The 15,437-nt window shown below is 42.2% G+C and overlaps 1 protein-coding gene across 1 annotated transcript in view; it reads left to right on the top strand.

The window, feature by feature from the left end:
- TAFA4 (TAFA chemokine like family member 4) overlaps positions 1-15,437 on the top strand; it is a 120,830-nt gene that overhangs the window by 80,763 nt on the left and 24,630 nt on the right. Inside the window, exon 2 of the mRNA XM_052644332.1 lies at positions 14,156-14,311. Within this exon, the coding sequence (XP_052500292.1) occupies positions 14,156-14,311 (156 nt within the window). The remainder of the gene's footprint in view (positions 1-14,155; positions 14,312-15,437) is intronic.

Genomic DNA, 15,437 nt, shown 5'->3' with positions numbered 1-15,437 from the left:
AACTTACTGTTTTACTGTTAATAACTTACTGTTATTAGCAGTAAAAACTTTATTGAAGTTGAACATTGAACAATGTTGTGTTAGTTTCTGCTGCATAGAAAAGCTACTCAGCTATCCATATACATATTCTTTTTCATATTCCTTTCCATGTAATTTATCAGAGGATATTGAATATAGTTCCCTGTGCTATACAGTAGGACCTTATTGTCATATTCATCCTGAGTATACTAGTTTGTGCCTCATACTTCCATATGTATCGAACACTTACCACTTCACCTGTATTACTGTTTATCCTCAACCCACCCTCTGAAGGTTTATTATTTTGCAGACATGGAAATGGAGGCAAACAGAAATGAAGTTACTTGTTGAAAACCTCCCAGAAGTAGAGAGATGGCAAGCTAGCTGTTGAAACAGAGGTACCTGGAGTCTTTAAAGACTGGAATGACTTTGAGTTCTTTCTTGCAATGTTAACTTCTCCCGCCCCCAACTTATTATTTGGAAACTCCTCAAATCTAGAGAAAGGTTAAATGAAAAGTATATCTTCATATCCCTTATGAGGCATTGCAGGCAGATTGTTTACCATCTGAGCCACCACGGAAGCCCCCCTATCATATTAGAACTGCCAATTACACACTCCTATGCCTCTGATGCTGGGAGGGATTGGGGGCAGGAGGAGAAGGGGACAACAGAGAATGAGATGGCTGGATGGCATCACTGACTCGATGGACGTGAGTCTGAGTGAACTCCGGGAGTTGGTGATGAACAGGGAGGCCTGGCGTGCTGCGATTCATGGGGTCGCAAAGAGTTGGACACGACTGAGCGACTGAACTGAATTGAACTGATGCCTGTGTAGGTATTCCTTTTTTTTTTAATTGTTTGAAAGTAACTGACAAACTGCATATATTTTCCAAGAATAAGACCATTCTCCAAAACAATTTACTACTGTAACAAACTATGTCACTATAAACTAAAGCAAATAGTAAATTGGGCTTAAATCTCCAATTTACCACACAGACACACACACTTTTTCAGAATCACAAATGATCCCAAACAATGTATTTTGCCCAGTCGTGTTAGCGCTGTGATACCTCTTGATGTGAAGCTCATCACCTTCTTGCAGTCCATGAAATGAGAATGAGTAAGTGACAATGTATGAGTCATCTCAGGCTGCCATAACATATTAGCACAGACTGGGTGGTATAAACAATAGAAATTTATTTTCTCATAGTTCTTGAAGTTAGAAGTCCAAGATCAAGGTGTCAGCAGATTCATCTTCCGGTGTGATCTCTTCCTGGCTTGCAGACTCCCCTCTTCTCACCGTGTCCTCGCACAGCCTGTTCTGTGTGTGTGTGCAGAGGGGCCAGGTCTCTGGTATCTCTTCCTTTTCTTATAAGAACACCAGTCCTCTTGGGTTGGGGCTCTGCTCTTAAGACCTCATTTAACCTGAATACCTGCCTAAAGGCCCTATCTCCAAATACTGTCATACGGGGATTATGAGATTCAGCATACAGATTTTTGTGGGAAGAGGGCATAATTCAGTCTATGACAGATGCCTTGAAGGAATACTTCTGAAATATAGGAAGATTCAGTCACTCATTCGTGTCTGACTCTTTGTGATCCCAGGACTACAGCATGCCAGGCCTCCCTGTCCATCACCAACTCCTGGAGTTCATCCAAACCCATGCCCATTGAGTCAGTGATGCCATCCAAACATCTCATCATCTGTCATCCCTTTCTTCTCCACCTTCAATCTTTCCTAGCATCTTTGCCAATGAGTCAGTTCTTCACATCAGGTGGCCAAAGTATTGGAGTTTCAGCTTTAACATCAGTCCTTCCAATGAACACTCAGGACTGATCTCCTTTAGGATGGACTGGTTGGATCTCCTTGCTGTCCAAGGGACTCTCAAGAGTCTTCTCCAACACCACAGTTCAAAAACATTAATTTCTCGGTGCTCAGCTTTCTTTATAGTCCAACTCTCACGTCCATACATGACCACTGGAAAAGGCGCATCTCAGTGTAACATGTGAAAGTATATGTTACTAATTAAAGACAGCTTTTATATTATATAATAATTAATCTGGAACTTTTAGTTTGTATATATAAATAATCAGAAATACTACATGTGAAATATATAGTCATCTAATATTGAGATCCTCTCGAGCGCTTATTCTATGCTGCTTATTGTCTTCCCTGTATATGTGTCTTCTAGTTGATGGTATTTTTAACAAAGAATGGCAAAGAGATAGTGCCCTTGATTAAGTGTGGAGGGAAAGTCTTTAGAATACGTGTGTTGTTGAGTAGTGAAAGAAGAAAATTTTTGGTAAGATGAATTAAACTTGCTGAGTATGGGAAGTTTGTAGATACTCTAAAAACTAAGGAAAGCGACTGAGTTGTGTTGAGTTAGAACATATTATTCTTTTGACTTTTAATCTGTTATTGAAAATTATATTTATAATATCTATTATAATAGGATAGTAGTAATTTTCTCCCCAAAAATGGTATTGCATTTTTTGAGTACCGGAAGAAGGTCTTGAGGGGGAAAGAGCAAGTAGGTGGGATATAATTCTTAGACTGAATTAGATATGACTTTATACCGGGAAAAGTTGTTACATAGTGTAATGTGTAATTTTTAATTTTATTATTGCCTTCTGCTGTATGATGATAAATGTCTACGAAACCATTCAGGAGCTTCCCTCATTTCTCTATGAGCTTCTCTTTAGCCCTTTGACACTTCAGTCAGTCTCTCTGTTTTAAAAATATATTAATTTGTTTGTGCCGGGTCTTAGCTGTGGCACATGGATCTTTAGTTGTAGCATGCGAACTCTTAGTTGTGGGATCTAGTTCCCTGATGAGGGACTGAGGATCGAACCCTGGCCCCCTGCATTGCGAGCACAGAGTCTTGAACACTGGGCCACCAGGGATGTCCCAGCTACTCTCTTCTGAGAAGTGTTTCCAGGTGATTTTCTCCTCTTGACTTAAATCTGCTGTATTCTCAGTAAAATGGCTTTGAGTAGTATTCAGGCAGCTATTCTATTCATGCCACTGGCAATGGCTTTATGAGATTCTTCAGCATTTGTAATACTCGCGTCATGGGATGTTTTGGACCATCGCCAAGAGGCTGCCCTGAGACTTGGCGGTACAGTTCCTGCTGTTGAGCGGGGGCTAGAGTTGTGTGACCAGGCATACTTTTTTAACTGATGATGTCAGTGAATAGTCATATAGCAGTGAACACAGGTTCCATATAAAATATCTGGCACAATGGTGACACCCAGAAAACTGGGATAAGGAGGGTTATAAGTGAGCTCTGTGTGCTTCTATCAAATGCCCACCTCTTCACATAGGTTGCGCCCATAACCTCCTACCTGCTCAGACGTATCTATAGCAGTTTTCTGTATCCAGTTTTCTCCAATAAAACCTAGGAAGCATATTGGAAAGCAGAGACATTACTTTGCCAACAAAGGTCCATCTAGTCAAGGCTGTGGTTTTTCCAGTAGTCATGTATGGATGTGAGAGTTGGACTATAAAGAAAGCTGAGCGCTGAAGAATTGATGTTTTTGAATTGTGGTGTTGGAGAACTCGAGAGTCCCTTGGACTGCAAGGAGAGCCAACCAGTCCATCCTAAATGAGATCAGTCCTGAGTATTCATTGGAAGGACTGATGTTGAAGCTGAAACTCTAATACTTTGGCTACCTGATGCAAAGAGCTGGTTTATTTGAAGAGACCCCGATGCTGGAAAAGATTGAAGGCGGGAGAAGAGGGGGATGACAGAGGATGAATTGGCATCACCGATTCAATGGAAATGAATCTGAGTAAACTCCAGTAGTTGGTGATGAACGGGGAGGCCTGGTGTACTGCAGTTCATGGGGTCACAAAGAGTTGGACACGACTGAGTGACTGAACTGAACTGATATATGTTTGCTATAAACTCTCCTACCTAAAAATTGCTAACATCTGTATACCATATGCATTCTTATTTTTCTTCTGCCTTTCACAGCACAATTTCTAGCTGTAATTATTGTTTCCAATTTCTCACTTTACATGTTTTCTTGAAACCTGTTCCAATCGTGATTTGCCTCCACTGTTCTTCTGATACTTTTCTTGTGAATGCCACCAGTGGCTTTAACACTGTAATGTCCAGGGGTCCTCATCTTACTTCAGTTCACAGCAGCATTTAACACGATCACTCCCTTATCTTTGAAACCTTTGTCCCCTGGGGCTGCCAGGATACCCCTCATTCATCCTTGGTTCTTGTTTTAGGCTGCTGGTCACTCCTTTTCTTCCAAATGTGTACCATTAAAGTGAGCCTTAAAAAAAAATTCTTGAGGTCCAATTACTTCCTTGGGGATTTGACCCAGTCTGATGACTTTAAATACCATCCACATATTCTAATGATGGACAGACTTAAGCCAACCTTCTCTCTTAATCTTCAGACTCAAGTCTCACACCTAACCACCTAGTTGATGTTCCTCAGTTACGTATCTAACCAGCAACCTAAAACAAAGTAAGCTCCTGGTTTGCTCTCATTTCTTGGAGGATCATTGCCACCCTTCTCGTTGTTCAAGGCAGCAGCCTCAGAGTCTGCTTTGGCGCCTCTCTTCCGCTCACACCGTACATGTAACCCCTCAGCACATCCCCTCACCTCTGCCTTCTAACTGTATCCAAATCCCCACCTTTCATCACCAATGCTGCCACCTGCTCCACGCCATCGCCACCTCTCGCTGGACTATGGTGACAGGAGCTGCGTCCCTGCTCCCAGCCTTGCTCCTCTTCAGTCTGTGCTCATCACAGGAGAGCCCTTACAGAGGTTTGTCATAGCAGGTCACTCCAAGTTCACACTTCCCAGGGGCTCTGAGTCATATTGTAAGTAAAGCCCAAGCCCCCACCGTGACCCACGAGGTGCTGGGGAAGCTGCCCACTCAGTCTGCATTCTCTCTCACGTGGCACCAGGTGTCAGGGCCTCTTGCCCTCAGATATCTGCAAGTGTTCGTCTCTCATCTACTGAGATGTCACACTGACATGTTAGGTTCTTGGGCCCCCCCTATTTTAAATTCCATCTCTGCTGCTTTGTGTTGCTTTCATCACCAGAATCTGAGAGGTCCTTGTCCTGTCTTGGTCAGTGTTATGTTTCCATGTGTCTGGCACAGAGCAAGTGTTCAACAAATAGTTGTTGAATAAATGTGTAAACAAAAACCCAAAGTCATTTATTCAACATCTATGGTGTTTGAAGTAGCTCATGATATCATTAAGCACTTTAATTGAAAATCAGAACCATCGTGTGTGATAGATAAGACTAGCTGTGTATTCAGAAAAATGAGGTTGAATTACTGAGTTGAATTCCCCAAGTCTGGAAGCTGGCATTGCAGCTCAGTAATTCTGACTCTAAGTCCAGTGCTCTCTCCTTGGTTACCTTCAGGGAAGAAGTCCGTTTCCACCTTGGGAGAATCATCAGATACTGCCATTTGTTATCTCTACTTGCTGAGGCCAGAAGCATCTCTCTTCTTTACTACTGTCTGCTCAACCCCAGTGGAGGCCTGGAGCATAGCAGGAGCCCAGGGGATACTTGTCTGCACAACGAAGTTATGACTTTTGTCCAGCTGATGGTCCCGTGGCTACCATAGTCTTAATGTCCATAGTGTCATGTATCTCGTTTTGACAGAGAGCCAAGTTGGGGCCAGGACTGGGGAAGAAAGTTGAGAGTTTAGATGGGAAGCACAACTAGGCGTAGTGAGCTTGTCTCCCAAAGGCAAGTGGAGCACCACGGCCTCATTCTGTGCTTTCATTTCGTGAAGTCTTGTTTTCAGCCTTCTGTTTGCTGTGTTCCACTCCCATGGAGGGGGAGGCTGAGAATACTGTAGAGAAAACCCTGCTCAAATCAAAGAAACACTTGCTAAGATCACTGGAGTGTGAGGCTTCCCTCTGAGGGTGTATTTTCCTGTGCTGGGCTGGAGGAGAAAGCGGGGAAAGGATTTAAGCAAAAGCAAAAGGATGTGAGGGAAATAACAGTATCAGGAAACTCACCCTAATCGGACGCCTTCTGTCTCTCCATCAGCTTTTAGTTAGCTTCAGCCAATCAAAGTAGAACTTTTATTGCAAATGAGGTTTTGTATTTTATCCCTTTTATCCTGGGAAGACCCTGACTGCACTGGGACAAATATGTATTTATTTACCCTGCTGTCAACTTTTCTTAAAAACATATTTAATAAGAAAAACAGATACATATTTAAGCATATAACGTTAATCTAGCCTCTGTAGCAATCCCAAAGCAATGAATTTTTGTCATAAGGATTGTCATAACTCTTTTAATGATATATACATAAATTATTCAGGTGAGTGAGAAGCCAGGCATATTAGATTTTACAATTCTGCCAGTATGTTATGTCACCTTTTGGGAAAAGAACATATACAACCTGATTGCAAATTCAGAAGTGTGGAAAGCAATAAGAAGGTCAGATGATTTGAGAGAGTAGCACTGAAATATATATATTACCATATGTAAAATATATAGCCCGTGGGAATTTGCTGTATAACACAGGGAGCCCAAAGGCGGTGCTCTGTGACAACCTAGAGGGGCGGGATGGGGTGGGAGGTTTTAGAAGGAGGGGACGTATGTATACCTATGGCTGATTCATGTTGATACGTGGCAGAAGCTATCACAATATTGCAAAGTAATTATCCTCCAATTAAAAAAAAGTAAAATTAAAAATAAATAATTTTTCAAGTTTCCTCAGTTTAAAAACATGCCTCTAAGAGCACTGAGAATAGTGTCTGGCACATAGTACACTGTATGAAACTGTTGGTTAAATAAATAGAAATAATACACTTCCATCCACCTATCCAGAGAAGAAGCTTGACAGGGAAATAGCTCAGAAACTGACAAGGATTAATGGCATAAAAAGGATAGTGATTTTCTTTTCTTCCCCCTTCTTTGGCCAGTTTCTGTCCAGTGAACCTGGCTCCACTTCTGCGTAACTCATTTGTCCATCCTCCACTCCACACCTTGAAGCTCTAAAGTAAACCTCACATGAGAAATTTCAGCACAACTTCTCACTTACTGCATAGCCCTTATGTTATTATATGTATGTCGCTGTAGTTTTCAAGACAGTTCCCCTAGCAAAATGTTCCTTGCTGTTTAAGAAAGAAAACGCATCTTTGTTTTAAGTGAATTTATCTGAAGTGGCCAATTCCTGGTACTAAGCTTACTGAACAAGGCATCCCTCTTCTATGTCTTCATAGAGAACTAAGCCGCTAGTTTCTTGTCTGCTTCCTACTCTCATCGTTTTCCTGTCTAGCAACACTAAACTTCATAGATAGATTTATGATGTTTATGATGGTTACATTTATATGGCAGCTTGACTGGTGGGGTGCCTGGTCAAACATTATTCTGGGTGTTTCTGTGAGAGTGTTTTGGATAAGATGATCATTTGAATTTATAGGTTAATCTTTATTTTTTATTTTTTTAAATGCCCTGATTTTATTATTATTATTTTTATTTTACTTTACATTACTGTATTGGTTTTGCCATACATCAACATGAATCCACCACGGGTGTACATGTGTTCCCAATCCTGAACCCCGCTCCCACCTCCCTCCCCATACCATCCCTCTGGGTCACCGCAGTGCACCAGCCCCAAGCATCCTGTATCCTGCATCGAACCTAGACTGGCGATTCGTTTCTTATATGATATTATACATGTTTCAATGCCATTCTCCCAAATCATCCCACCTTTTCCCTCTCCCACAGAGTCCAAAAGACTGTTTGATACATCTGTCTCTTTTGCTGTCTCGCATACAGAGTTATCATTACCATCTTTCTAAATTCCATATATATGTGTTAGTATACTGTATTGGTGTTTTTCTTTCTGGCTTACTTCACTCTGTATAATCAGCTCCAGTTTCATCCACCTCATTAGACCTGATTCAAATGTATTCTTTTTAATGGCTGAGTAATACTCCATTGTGTATATGTACCACAGGTTTCTTATCCATTCATCTGGTGATGGACATCTAGGTTTCTTTCATGTCCTGGCTATTATAAACAGTGCTTTGATGAACATTGGGGTACAAGTGTCTCTTTCAATTCTGGTTTCCTCGGTGTGTATGCCCAGCAGTGAGATTGCTGGGTCATATGGCAGTTCTATTTCCAGTTTTTTAAGGAATCTCCACACTGTTCTCCATAGTGGCTGTACTAGTTTGCATTCCCACCAACAGTGTAAGAGGGTTCCCTTTTCTCCACACTCTCTCCAGCATTTATTGCTTGTAGACTTTTGGATCGCAGCCATTCCGACTGGTGTGAAATGGTACCTCATTGTGGTTTTGATTTGCATTTCTCTGATAATGAGTGATGCTGAGCATCTTTTCATGTGTTTATTAGTTGACCTCCCCAAAATGAGTGGGCCTCATCCAATCAGTTGAAGGCCTAAATAGAGCAAAAAGTGTATGTTCCTCTTGAATAAGAGAGATTTCTTCCACACTTTTTAGACGCTAACTGAAACACGCACTTCCTGGGTCTTGAGTTTGTCCACCTTTGGACTAGAATGACACTGTGGCTCTCCTGCTTCTCCAGCTTGCTGATTCACCCTGTAGATCTTGGGAATTGCCAGCTTCCATAATCACTTGAGCCAGTTCCTTAGGATAAATCTCTTTCTGTGTATATACAACCTGCTGTAGCATTCTTGCCTGGAAAATCTCAGGGACAGAGGAGCCTGGCCAGCTACAGGCCATGGGGTCGCAAAAAGTCACACACGACTAACTAACTGAACATACATACAGTAAAATATTAGCTATCATAGCTACTGCATTATCCACCATCCTGTGACATCGTAGACACTATATAGGTTTGAATCTCTCCTCTTTCCATTCTCTAGTTGTATTAATGTGGGCAAATTAATTTCTGGATATTTTGTTAAATGTAAAATAGAAATGAAAATAGTACCTACATCATAGCATCTTTAAAGACTACATGGGACAATATTTATAGGAAGTTTAGAACAGTACTTGCAACCTGCCATAGTTCATCAAGTCAGGAATGCTGTCGGTTGTGAAATACACTGCTATTTTGTGTATTTCAAAGAAGGGAAAGCAATGCCAATTATAATGGTAAGATGCTATCAGTTGTGACATCTCCTGACACGTTAAAAGATGAAAAAAAAATGTTTCTTAAAATCAATAAAGTACCAGAGTTGGTGCTATATACGTGAATAAAATCTACACCAGGCAAGCTGATTATTCAGAGACAAGACTGAATAGAAAAAAAAAATCTATTTGCGTTTGTGGATGGTTATCTAAATAGCAACAAACTCTCAGCAAACTATAATATTAATGAATGTTCACATCACTTCTTGGCTAGTCTAGGAAGTTACTAAAGCATATTTCTTTTATTTTCTTAATGGGGTATAGAGCTGCTTTCATTATAGACTCTCTGTGGCCATTAAAAGTCTAATTAAGGCATGATGGCTGTTATAGACTTCCCCCACCAAATTCATATGTTGAAGCCCTGAGCCCCAAATGCAGCTGTGTTTGGAGACAGGGTCTATGAGGAGGCGATAAAAGTTAAATGAAGTCATAGGGTGGGCCCTAATTTAACAGGGCTGGTGTCCTTAGAGAAAAGAGGAAGCGATGCTAGAGCATGCTATCTCTGCCATGTGAGGACACAGTAAGAAGGAGGGGGACTTCCCTGCGGTCCACTGGCTGTGACTCTAACCTCCCAGTTCAGGGGGGTCAGGTGAACTAAGAGCCTGCCCACATGCTGTGCAGGCAAAAAACTAAAGGAAATTAATTAAAATAAAAAACAACAAGCTGTCTAAAGCCAGGGAAAGAACTCTCACCAGGAATTGAATTGGCCAGCACCTTGGTCTTGGGTGTCTAGCTTTCAGAACTCTGAGACACAAAGTCTGTTTGGAGGCCACCCAGTCTGGGTTAGTGTGTCGCGGCAGCTGATGGGGAGGGTGGCCACTGGGAGAGGACTGGCCCCCCTCTCCCCCGGCCCCCAGTCATTGCCTGTCTGGGATTGTTTGACCCGAAGGCGCTTATGTGCAATTGGAAACCAGAGAAAGACTCTCCCGTGAACTCTCCCCGTCCTCACTTCTCTGCTCATGTGGTGCTGAAGTTCCATGCTACTTTACCGACACTGTAATTACTCTTTATTTTTTATTTATGTACTTTCTTACAATCACAACTACCTATGGGAAATAAACACTCTTCTTGTGAACATTTAATTAGGTTTATAGTTTTAATTATATCTTTCATATTTATGTGTTCTTGTGTTGTGGATTGAAAGCTGTCTCTCATGTTGGCGGTTTGAGTCTCTGGGTCCTGGTTCCACTTTTATGTATTTTACAAATGAAACTTTGCCTTAGTGTTTGTTCTCACCATTATTTGGATTTTGTTTTTCCCCGTTTAAGATGGTATCATAGGGAAGGGCCAGAAAATCATTCAGCATGATACAGAGAGTATTTTGTAGAAGGCCTGTCTGTATGGACTGAAAATCTGAAATCCGGAATTTTTTAAATGAGTTTTGTTATTCGAAGCATATTCGCCTAACAACAGAGACCGAGCAAAACATTAACCCATGGGACTCTTTGGGGAAACCTGTTTTAATGAGTAGATGAGATTTCTTGTAATTCACAGAACAATTTATATGTAAATGGAATCTGTGAAAACCGTGAGTTGGGTGCTCTGAGGGTACTCAAAAGCTTGCCTTTCATTAATAATTTCTTAACACTGCCTCTGTAATGTTGTTTGTATTGCTTTTTAAAAATTAGAGCAAAGCTAAGTCTTTCCATCCTAGTTATAACCAGAGTTAGTGTATTAGTTATCTATTACTCTGTAACAAATTAGCCCTGATCTTAGATGCTTGAAACAACGTACAGTTGACCCTTGAACAACACGGGCTTGAACTGTGCAGGTCCACTATCCTCTGATTTTCTTTAATAAATATGCACTATAGTGCCATATGGTTGGTTGGTTGGTTGGTGCCATATGGTGGTTGGTTGAATTCGTGGATGTGTAACTGTAGGTAAGGAGCGCCAACCATAAATTACACTCAGATTTTCGATTGTCTGTGGGAGTTGGTGCTTCTGACTCCTGCATTGTTCACAGGTCAGCTGTATATTATTTTACTCACTCCTGTGACTGGTGGCAGCAGACTTTAACTCGTAGCCACAAGGCCCTCAGAGCTGCACGCCCATGGCTTCCTCAAACCCCTGCTCCTGGTGTTTGCTGTTGGTATTGGCACACAGACCAGTTCTGGTGCAGCATCAGAGGAAATATACCTAGAAGCTCACGTACAGGGTTAGGGGCAAGAAGCTTCAGTTTCTTTATAAGGGCCGCTTATGCCATGGTTTCCCTAGAGTGTGATCCGAAGCGCACAGGAAGAGTGGCCACCTAATGTTGGAAGTGCCGTTTTACGACAGCAGGCTCTTGGTCATGCAGACCCACCCTGGTACCATGTGGGAAGGGACTGCACAAGTGTGTGGTCTAGGGGAGGCAGGGCTGACTGGGGATCACCTTAGATGGTGGTTGCCACAGCTGACATGACCTTGAACAGAATGACGGAGTCACTGAGTAGAGTCATTCCCTCAGGGTCACTCATGAGAATAGGTTCAGCTACTATTAACCTGGGCTTCCCTGGTGGCTCAGATGGTAAAGAATCCACCTGGAATGCAGGAGACCTGACTTTGATCCCTGGATTGGGAAGATCCCCTGGAGGAGGGCATGGCAACCCACTCCAGTATTCTTGGCCTGGGGGAAATCCCACGGACAGAGAAGCCTGGTGGGCTACAGTCCACGGGGTCGCGAAGAGTCAGACACGACTGAGTGACTAAGCGCACACACATTATTAACCTAAGTTCTCTCTTTGCTCTGCACGCTCCTGATACTCTTCCAGTAAATCCTCTTTGAATTAAGTGAGCTCAGATCAGTTTCTGTTGTTATAACAGAAGAGTTCTAACTGATAAAATGAACTCCAAAATAAATTAAACCCAAACTACTTTTTGTTTGTTACAGGATTATGGAAGCCAGGTTTCTCATTGTTGGTGTCAGGAGATACAAATAGAGAATTGTGGACAGAGCAGTGAGAACCTGTGGCGCTAGGTTGGAATTGGAGATATCGGTGTGAACTTACGCTGTACACACACATGCACACACACACTCCTAGATCTATCTATCCTTTCAGCCCCACATCACTCCCTGGTAGCAAAGAATAAAACCTTTGTGCCAAGACCTTGGTTTCTAAATCTGATGCCCCACTAAAAACAATCAGGTCTCCTTTGAGAAAAATGATGACGGCAGGGAAAATAAAGGGTGAGTCTGGCACATCTTTGAGTCTCCGTTTGAGCCAGAAAGTTAGTAAGAACTCAAAGAGTAATGGGGATATGTCAAAATGACAGAGCTGCCAGTGTGAAGGGTCTCCTCCTGTCTAGATCTGAGAGAATTTGAACATTAATATAGAATCAGTTATGCAACCATCGTGTTAATAAGTGGTTCAGATAGAAATCATTGATGGATGCTAAAAATGGGTGAACGTTTGATGAAGAATGGGGTGTTGCCATTGTTTCAATATATCTCCCCTTAAAATGCATATTAATTACAAAGGGAAAAATAATACCTTTAGAGATGGAGAAACATGGTAGACACCACCTTAAGCATGTAATTAACAGTTACAGCACCGGTCGTGGAATAAATGGACGTTAAGTGCCTCCTGATAGGATGCACTGAGAACAGAGTCACTTCTAGGGTAATCTGCCAAAGTGCATTGCCTGACTGTCATCGGGAGGAAACATCAGACAAATCCAAAGTGAGAAACATTCTACACAATAACTGACTATATTCTTTAAAAATGTCAAAGTTGTGAAAGATAAAGCCTGAGGAATAGTTCTGCCAAAAGAAGACTAAAGAAAGGTGAATTGAATATAATGCAGGATCCTGCATTAGATCCTGAGGGAGAAGGAAAACTGCTCTGAAGGACAATCTTTGGGAAATTACTTCGGCCACCTGATGTGAAGAACTGACTCATTACAAAAGACCCTGATGCTGGGAAAGATTGAAGGCGGGAAGAGAAGGGGACGACAGAGGATGAGATGGTTGGATGGCATCACCAACTCAATGGACATGGGTTTGAGCAAGCTCCAGAAGTTGGTGATGGACAGGGAGGCCTGGCATGCTGCAGTCCATGGGGTCGCAAAGAGTCGGACATGACTGAGCAACTGAACTGAACTGAGGATTATCAATTATGTAACAGCTTTATGTTAACATTCTTTTGTGAATTTGTTAATTATGTCAGAGAGTTAATTAATTGTTCTTGGGAAATACACAGTACTTAGGGGTGAAGAAATGTCATGTCTTCAACTTACTCTTAAATGGCTCAGAAAAAAGATATGAAAGAAAGTGGACGATGAAGCAAGTGGGGTCATATGTTAGTGATGAGGGTATCTTGGTGAAAGGTCTTCTATGAGTTTGCTGTTACTCCTCTGACAAATGACCATAAATTTAGTGGCTTGTTTCTATGAGAAGACTGGCGCGCTTGGCTGGTTTCTCTGGGTTAAATTCAAGGCGTCAACAGGACAGCATTCCTTTATGGGGTCCTGAAGGAAGAATCTGTTTCCAAGCACACCCATGTTTTTGGCAGATTTCAGCTCCTTGTAGTTGTAGGACGGAGGTCTCCATTTCCTTGGCTCTTGGCCCCTCTGTCTTCAAGCCAACAGTGATGCTTTTGAGCCCTCCTCAGATTTTCAACCTGCCTTCCCCTTCTGATTCTCTGTCTCTCTGATTTGAAGGGCTCACATGATGACATTAGCTCCACATAGGTAATCGAGGATAATCCCCCTCTCTGAAACTCAACCAATTAATAATCTTAATTACAGCTGCAAAATCTCTCTGCCATGTAAATAACATAACATAGCCATGGGTATGATACCAGGGGACTAAAGGTCCCAGAAGCCAAATCTCTGTCTACTGCAGGTTCATAGGAGTTCATGCCACTATTCTTTTGTTACCTTTATCTAAGTTTAAGGTTACATCCAAACAAAAACGTTACATAGATTCATGAATACAGTGCATGGAATTGGAAAGCTGTAGTTGTGGCGTCGTTGATCCTCTTGGTAGTTCCATTTCTTCCTAACAGTCCTGGGTCTCTTTTGTTCCCCTCTTATCCACCAGGTCACCAGCAAATCAAGCAAGGGACCTGTGAAGTGGTTGCAGTGCACAGGTGCTGTAACAAGAACCGCATAGAGGAGCGATCCCAGACGGTCAAGTGTTCTTGCTTCCCAGGACAGGTTGCTGGCACGACTCGGGCTCAGCCCTCCTGTGTTGAAGGTAAGACCTTTACAGTCAGTTTCCCTAATGTTGCCAAAGGACCTAACACTATAAGAACCTTCTTGCTTTATTGTCTTTGCAACTCCAAAGAAAAGTAGGCTGCACCTAGGTCAACTACGTCAGTGTCATTTAAAAAATGAACATAAAGGGACTTCCCTGGTGGTACAGTGGTTAAGAATCTGCCTGCCAGTGCAGGGGTCACAGGTTTGATTCCTGGCCTGGGAGGATTCCCTAGGAGCCCCCAACTAAGCCCATGTGCCACCAACTACTGAGCCTGTGCTCTAGAGTGCATGCTCCACAGCCAGAAGCCGGTGTGCATTGCAACTAGAGGAAGCCTGTGGGTAGAAATGAAGACCTAGTGTGGCGAAAAATAAAACTAAATAAAAATAAGCATAAATATAACCCTACATATTTCTTGATGAGAAAGGCATTAATGATGTCTCTCAAAAGGTACCAATGAGGAGTTCTCTTACTGGACAATGAGGAAGATATGGTTTGATTTCTTCTTGCCTGGCTGTCTCTTCAAATATCATCCAATGGAGCAGTTACCTCCCCAGACATGCTCTTCTCCCTGCTCTCAAACGCTGCTCAAAAAGTTAGCAACCTGGTTTTCTCCCCTCCTCTTTAATGTTACAGACTATACTCTCTTTTCTTTTTCTAGTTTACTATTTGTGAGACATCTTTGGGGCAGGTTCCCTGAGAATAGTCTGGGATCATGTATCATTTATTTGTTGTTTCCACATCCCCCAGCTGAGTACTGTGCCAGTAGTTTAGAAAAATGAATGAGGATAGATGGTTGTAGATGGAGGCCTGGGACTGATTCCTTTTGATGCCCCTGGCTCCTTCCAGCAGACACCTTGTTGGACGCAAGTGTAGTCCCCAGGGGAACACACACATGAGGTAAGTCTTGTAGCTGTTTCTCTACAGCGGTGTGGAACCTCTGTGAAAATGAACACTTCGCATCTTACCAGATGCATCTCTAAAGATAAGTGGTTAAAACACACACACCCATTCTTATCTCTGGGATTATACAGTTGACAACAATAGCTGACTTACACGTGCCAACTCCCCTACCGAAGGCAGACACAGATTTACAGATTGTATGGCGTACTTGTGTGGTATGCAT

The sequence above is a fragment of the Budorcas taxicolor genome, chromosome 1, assembly GCF_023091745.1.
Source record: "Budorcas taxicolor isolate Tak-1 chromosome 1, Takin1.1, whole genome shotgun sequence".
Lineage (NCBI taxonomy): Eukaryota > Metazoa > Chordata > Mammalia > Artiodactyla > Bovidae > Budorcas > Budorcas taxicolor.
The sequence above is the reverse complement of the archived record's forward strand: the minus strand, read 5'-3'. Positions and strand labels throughout refer to the sequence as shown.